This window comes from Heterocephalus glaber, unplaced genomic scaffold, assembly GCF_053883595.1.
Source record: "Heterocephalus glaber isolate CG9 unplaced genomic scaffold, H.glaber_assembly_v1.0 deba00001060, whole genome shotgun sequence".
Classification (NCBI taxonomy): domain Eukaryota; kingdom Metazoa; phylum Chordata; class Mammalia; order Rodentia; family Bathyergidae; genus Heterocephalus; species Heterocephalus glaber.
Window position 1 is genome coordinate 2,150,014 of NW_028258185.1, and position 6,924 is coordinate 2,156,937.

A 6,924-nucleotide genomic window follows, 5' to 3' on the forward strand; every position below is an offset into this window, starting at 1 on the left:
TATGACAATCTTACTATCTTTCAAGATTTAACTACAAGTTTATGGCAAATAAGGACAACATAGCATGTTCAATGAAACATGAGGCACACACAAATAGAAAATACAAACACTGAAACACCACCCAGGTGTTTTCTTTAAACAATAATGTGTTTTCTTTAAAAAATAAATTACTAAGAACAAAAATTATGGAAGGTTAATTATTTAAAAGCCATGTTATTTAAGATATCTCACCCAAAGAAAATGAAGATGGAAATAATTGGGATACCAAATAGTAAGAAATAAGTAATATTAACAAGGACACTGAAAAATTAAATTGTATAAGTTAAATAATTTTTGACATTAATGAATATATACATTTTTAAGATATAAAAGTGGAATGGAGTATATGTTTTAAACTCTACCATTACACTTCTATACTTCATGAAAAGTCATGATTTCTGAAAATTACTTTCAAATAATTCAGGGTTAGTAAGTGAATAGGATGGAAGAATAAAAGAAACAGGGCTGGCCAGGAAAGCTTCATTGGTAAACCTGGCTGACAGGTCTATATGAAGCAAATTACCCCTCTATGTGTTTGATATTTTACATAAAGGCAAAATAAGTCATGTTTAACATTTGTAACAATGAAAGAAAATGGTAATCCTTCTGTTAGCATAAGATGATATTTGATCTTCAGTATTTCTGTAGGCTGGGAAGAGAACAACACTCCAAACATTTTGTCTCCACAAGACATGGAGAACATTTGTGTAAGACTATGACTAACCCTTAGCTACAGTGAATTAAGGTTTGTCTTACGGTACTGAGATCAAGTCAAAACTAGAGTCAGGAGAATTTTCCCTGACTAAAGGAAGACAAAAATGCAATCTCAGTATTTCATAATTTTGCTAACAATGTAGGTGTGACCATACTATTTGTCATGCCAAACCCTCACAATCTGGAAGCTCACCTTCCAGGAGCCAGCCCAGCCCATCTGTACCATATATAAGCTGTTACCCGAGCCCATGTCTTCAATCTGCTCCTCTCAGCTCTACCCTCAACCTCCCACACCTTGCGCAGCCTTCTCAACCCCAGGAAATATGTCTAGCAAAACCACCGTGAGGAGCCAAAGCAGCAGCCGTCGTGGCTTCAGTGCCAGCTCAGCCAGAGGCCCTGGGCTCAGCCGCTCTGGCTTCAGCAGTGTCTCTGTGTGCCGCTCCAGGGGCAGTGGTGGCATTGGGGCAGCGTGTGGAGGAGCTGGCTTTGGCAGCAGGAGCCTCTATGGCCTGGGGGGTTCCAAGAGAATCTCCATCGGAGGGGGCAGCTGTGCCACTGGTGGAGGATATGGCAGCAGAATTGGAGGTGGCTTTGGCTTTGGAGGTGGAGCCGGCAGTGGATTTGGTTATGGTGGTGGAGCTGGTAGTGGTTTTGGGCTTGGTGGTGGAGCTGGCTTTGGAGGTGGCTATGGGGGCGCTGGCTTCCCTGTGTGCCCCCCTGGAGGCATCCAAGAGGTCACAGTCAACCAGAGTCTTCTCACTCCTCTGAACTTGGAAATCGACCCCACCATCCAGCGAGTGAGGACTGAGGAGCGTGAGCAGATCAAGACCCTCAACAACAAGTTCGCCTCCTTCATCGACAAGGTGAGCCCCGAGGCCCTGCTCCTCCACAGGGCATTTCAGGGAGCCCAGATAGAGACACAGCAAACCTCCACCAGGGGAGCCTAGGACACAGGGAGAGGGCTTCACACCACCTCTCCACGGGGCAGGAGATGGCTCCATGGTGACAAGAGCAGGAGGAGATGCAAACCACTTGGAGCTGCTGAGTCCCCTCCAGACCCCAGCAGAGGCAGTGTGAGGGTGGGAAGGGGTAGGTTTCCCTCCTTGAGGTTCTAAGAGACACAACAAATGCCAGAGGTGTTTGGGCCGCTAATTCCACTTTGGGATCTGAATATAAGGAAAAGGCTAAACAAAAAATGAAAAGAGAAAGATTTTCAGGCTAGGTTAAGGGAAAAATTAGAGCAAGTTACACAATATGTAAAAATGTTAATTTATTGCAGAAATAGAAAGTGACTCTGAGACTGGGATGTGTTATAGGAGATATGTGCATTAAATGGGAGGTTAGATGTTAATCTAATCATTAGGCAACATTTATATCCCTATAACTGAGATCATATCCATAATGGAAACTTGTACAATGTATCAAAAATACTGTTTTAAACTCGAATTGTGATTGGGCTTGGAAAGAGAAGAAGAAATGCTCAAAACCTCTGATCAGGATGGTACATCAGGTGGTGAGAAGTCCTGGGTGGTCCATAATGAGATTTTCCTGGTGGGTCTGTGTGGTGCAAAAGAGAAACTGCAGAGGGCCAAACCCTCAACCTGAGGCTCTGTGTGTGCTCAGAGCCATGCAGCGGAGAGAAGCCCAGACTGCAGGGAGGTCTGCCAACACACCGCTGCTTGGTTTCTGCCTTTGTCTAAGAAATAACCATCTTGCGCCCCTTCCAGGTGCGGTTCCTGGAGCAACAGAACAAGGTCTTGGACACCAAGTGGACTCTGCTTCAGGAGCAGGGCACCAAGACAGTCAGGCAGAACCTGGAGCCTTTGTTCGAGCAGTACATCAACAACCTCAGGAGGCAGCTGGACTCCATCCAGGGAGAGAGAGGCCGCCTGGACTCAGAGCTGAGGAGCATGCAGGACACTGTGGAAGACTACAAGAACAAGTGAGTGAAAAAGGAGGAGTGGGCTCAGTTTCTCCAGCTCACAGCCCAGAACAACGGGATGACAAGTCTAGATGTGCGCATAACTCTGTGGGAGAACATGTGCTAGAAGTGGCAATCAAAAACCATTGCCAAAAGCAAAACAAATGTAAGCCAGAGAGTCAGGGGAGGTTGGGGTAGAGTGAAAAGAAGAAATGCTGTCACAACAAAAACCATTGTTTAGTCTGTCTGTGGCGGGATCTGGATATATCCCATTTATGGAAACACGGGATCAGAGACAGCCTTTGGGTTTCAGCTACACACTGGATCAAATGTGGTATACCCTTGCCTCGTAGATATGAAGACGAAATCAACAAGCGCACAGCAGCAGAGAATGAATTTGTGACCTTGAAAAAGGTGAGCTAGTTAAGTCGGGATTCAGGTTTCTCTGCCGAACCAGAGATAGACTTCTGTGTCCCACTCCCACTCAAGAGGAGAGGTGCCAGGGAGATCGAGATGGAAGGCCTGAGCAGGAGGGCTCAGCTGACTCTACTTTGTTGCCTCTGTCCCCAGGATGTGGATGCGGCTTACATGAATAAGACTGAACTGCAAGCCAAGGTAGACAGTCTTGTCGATGAGATCAACTTCCTGAGAGCCTTCTATGATGCAGTAAGTTTCCTTACCCGCTTACCCTTCACGTTGACGGGACCTGCAAGGCAGGAAGACCTGGATGTTGGTACTTCTGTAAGTGTTGTGCACAAAGAAGACCAAAGCACCTTGTGTTCTGTAGGAACTGTCTCAGATGCAAACCCACATCTCAGACACCTCTGTCGTCCTGTCCATGGACAACAACCGCAGCCTGGACCTGGACAGCATCATCGCTGAAGTCAAAGCCCAATATGAGGAGATCGCTCAGAGGAGCCGGGCTGAGGCTGAGTCCTGGTACCAGACCAAGGTGAGGAGTGGGGTGGCAGCTGCTGAGGGATCCATGCCCCATGCTCCAGGCCCCATGCTCCTAATACCGGAAGGCTTTTGATCCACTGGCATGGGGGACCTACTGAAAGACAGCAGGGGTCTTCTCACACCAAGTGCACTGTGCATGACTAGAGATTTAGAGAACTTATAGCAAATCTAGAAAGCAAAAGAACTCAGAGGAAGGAGAAATGATACCTAGTCATCTTGCTTAACCTGTACCCTGAATGTGTCTCCTCAGAATACCCTACAGAACATTGTCAGATCCTAAGAGAATTGGACAGTATATAGTCTCCTAACCGGCATGTTCTGTGACTGGGGTTTACATTGTCCAATAACCATGTAAAATGCACTTTTCCAAAACTTTCAAGGTGATGACTATCTGCTTCAGAAGAGGGAACCCTTCTGTGTATATGAAACCCATATAGATTTTCTGTCTATTCAACCAACCCACAGTATGAGGAGCTGCAGGTCACAGCAGGGAGACATGGGGACGACCTGCGGAACACCAAGCAGGAAATCACTGAGATCAACCGCATGATCCAGAGGCTGAGATCTGAGATTGACCACGTCAAGAAGCAGGTACACAAGACAGAATCAGTTAGATTCTGCTTGTTTCTAGCAGCCATAGGCTCTTGGACTCCTCTTCACTGGGAGTGAAGGACCGGTGTCCGCCCCCTGGAAGTACCAGATGACAAGTCCATTCTGCTTGCTTCCCCTTCAGTGCGCCAACCTGCAGGCTGCCATCGCTGATGCTGAGCAGCGTGGGGAGCTGGCCCTCAAGGATGCCAGGAACAAGTTGGAAGGGCTGGAGGATGCCCTGCAGAAGGCCAAGCAGGACATGGCCAGGCTGCTGAAGGAGTACCAGGAGCTCATGAATGTCAAACTGGCCCTGGATGTGGAGATCGCCACCTACAGGAAGCTGCTGGAAGGCGAGGAGTGCAGGTGGGCTCCCCACACACTCCCTCAATGCTCTGATATCTCCAAGGCGCCCCCCACCGAGCACAAGATTAGCCATAATTGTATTTATCCTCTTGTTTAAAAAGAAAAGAGAAAGGAAAGAACAGCTCCCCATGAACTCCAACCAGCTGCAGGCTTTGCCAGGGCTCCAGGTAGCACCTTTCTAGGTCTCACCTCCCTGTGTTCCTCTCCCCCTAGGCTGAATGGCGAAGGTGTTGGACAAGTGAACATCTGTAAGTACCTGGCTTCCCTGCCTCCCCTACCCCACCCCAGCCCTGGCTCAGTCAAGTAGAATGTGCTCACCGTGCCCTATGTCCTTGTCCCCTCTCCACAGCTGTGGTGCAGTCCACTGTCTCCAGCGGCTATGGCAGTGCCAGTGGCATGGGCAGTGGTGTAGGCCTGGGTGGAGGCAGCAGCTACTCCTACAGCTCTGGTCACAGCCTTGGAGGTGGCTTCAGTTCTGGCAGTGGCAGAGGCATCAGCACTGGGGGCGGCCTCAGCTCTGTCGGGGGCAGCACATCCTCCATCAAGTACACCACCTCCTCCTCCAGCAGGAAGAGCTACAAGCACTGAAGTCCTCTCGGCTCCTGGCCGAGTGCTCAGGTCCTCTGGCTACAGGGCTCTCTCCTCAGGCGCTTGTCCTCCCCTGCTGTCTGCTCTGTACTTAGAGCTGAGCATGGGACGGGCCCCCTTTTACCCTGTGTATCCCTTCCTCCCTAGCTGCTGGCCTTCGGAATCTTAACTTGTGATTCTCCATCATGATTTACTCACATCTGGTTCCTCACTGTGTTGCTCAGTTATCAAGTTCTTACCTGTGTTGTGTTATCACTGAGTTTGAACACTACAGGAGAATTATCTACAGCTCTGTGCTACACTTCTGTGCTACCCTCCTTGGGACCTACTTAAGAACAGGGCAGCTCCCCTTAGCTCTCAGTCTCACGTGTTGTGAGACTCTTGTAGTAACAATTGTAGATACAGAACCTGTATCCCTGTGATGTCTTCACTGCTCTTTGCTTTCTTATAACTTCTAAATAAAGCAGATTTATAATATAACACCTTGCTCACTGTTGCCTTACTTGATCCCAACAGTTCTCTACTTTTTCATATGATAAACAATTTTTATCTCCTTTGATCCATGAATAATAGTTTGCTACCTTGATGTTCAGCTTCCCTTCTCAGATCAAATTCCATTTAAATTTCTGGCAAGTGTGGAGGAATCGAGTTCACCATCATTGTCCTCTCTGCTTTGAGTGTCTGTGCCAAAAATTAGCAGCTGGACCCTCCAGCTTGATCTCTAAGACAGCCGTTCCCCTGTGCTGGTGCTAAGCCGAAGTGCCCAGCTGGAGAAACATCCCTGGACGATTAAAGCAAAGCAATAAAATGAAGGCTATTTGACAAAGGAATCAGATATTTGACTTTTAATTACAATTGCCGTCATTACTAGAAACTTGCCTGACGGAAGATACCAAGAGTAACTACAGTGTGCCTACTTCTGAGCTCTAATTATACTTCTAGAAATGCATCCTGAGGAAATGGTGCAAGTGCAAAAAGATGTAATCATAACCATCTTCACAAACAGGAAACCTGGAGCCCACCAGCTGGCCAAATTAGGAACCAGAATTCTGGAGTCTAAATTCAAATTCTAATTCCTTGTTGAGTCAGGTGATAGAAGAAGCACACTCCCTCCTTCTCATACACTTGTCTCTGACTGAGCCTCAAGGAAGCCGAGTTCATGTTGTTCACAAAGGTGGTCTCATTCCTCTCTCCAGAGTAAACTATTGGGGCTTAACTTTTAGGAACGAGGGAGGGAAAATCCAATAAAGTTCCAGCTTGGTCAGTCGACTTGTACTCGTCTAGGGATATGCTCATCTGCACTGTCCCATGGGTAACAATTAACTTCCTAACCCTCAGGTTCTGATATCACTGGGGATATTTTCTTGGATTCTATTGGTGTTTCTGGAACCATCTGTGTCATCATCTGCTGTGTTCACCTCTCACTACTCCCCCTGCAATGTGGGTGGCTTTTCACATTGGAACCGCTTCACTTTCTGCCCAGAAGTTCCCTGACAGCAGAAAAGTGATGATTGACTTCCAAGATCTAAGCCCACTTGCCATACATATGTGTACCAGTGAGAAATAATGTTAAAGAAATCTATCTAGTATATACCATAACACAAACAGGAAGTATTTTATATAGATTTAAATAAAATTACAATATTTAGCTTCATAAATATTAAAAGTACAATGAAACGATATCACAAATAACTACATGACAATCCTGGTAACTCAGATTCAGCTAGCCAAATCCTAGAAAATAACAA

At 46.8% G+C, this 6,924-nt stretch overlaps 1 protein-coding gene across 1 annotated transcript; it reads left to right on the top strand.

The window, feature by feature from the left end:
• Positions 1-1,026: 1,026 nt before the first annotated feature.
• Positions 1,027-5,656, top strand: LOC147828499 (keratin, type II cytoskeletal 6A). The gene is made up of 9 exons (XM_087209749.1): positions 1,027-1,616; positions 2,481-2,695; positions 3,028-3,088; positions 3,245-3,340; positions 3,462-3,626; positions 4,100-4,225; positions 4,368-4,588; positions 4,802-4,836; positions 4,938-5,656. Exons 1-9 carry the CDS (start codon positions 1,077-1,079, stop codon positions 5,174-5,176), a joined length of 1,698 nt encoding a protein of 565 aa, XP_087065875.1. The 5' UTR covers positions 1,027-1,076; the 3' UTR covers positions 5,177-5,656.
• The last annotated feature ends 1,268 nt before the right edge of the window (positions 5,657-6,924 follow it).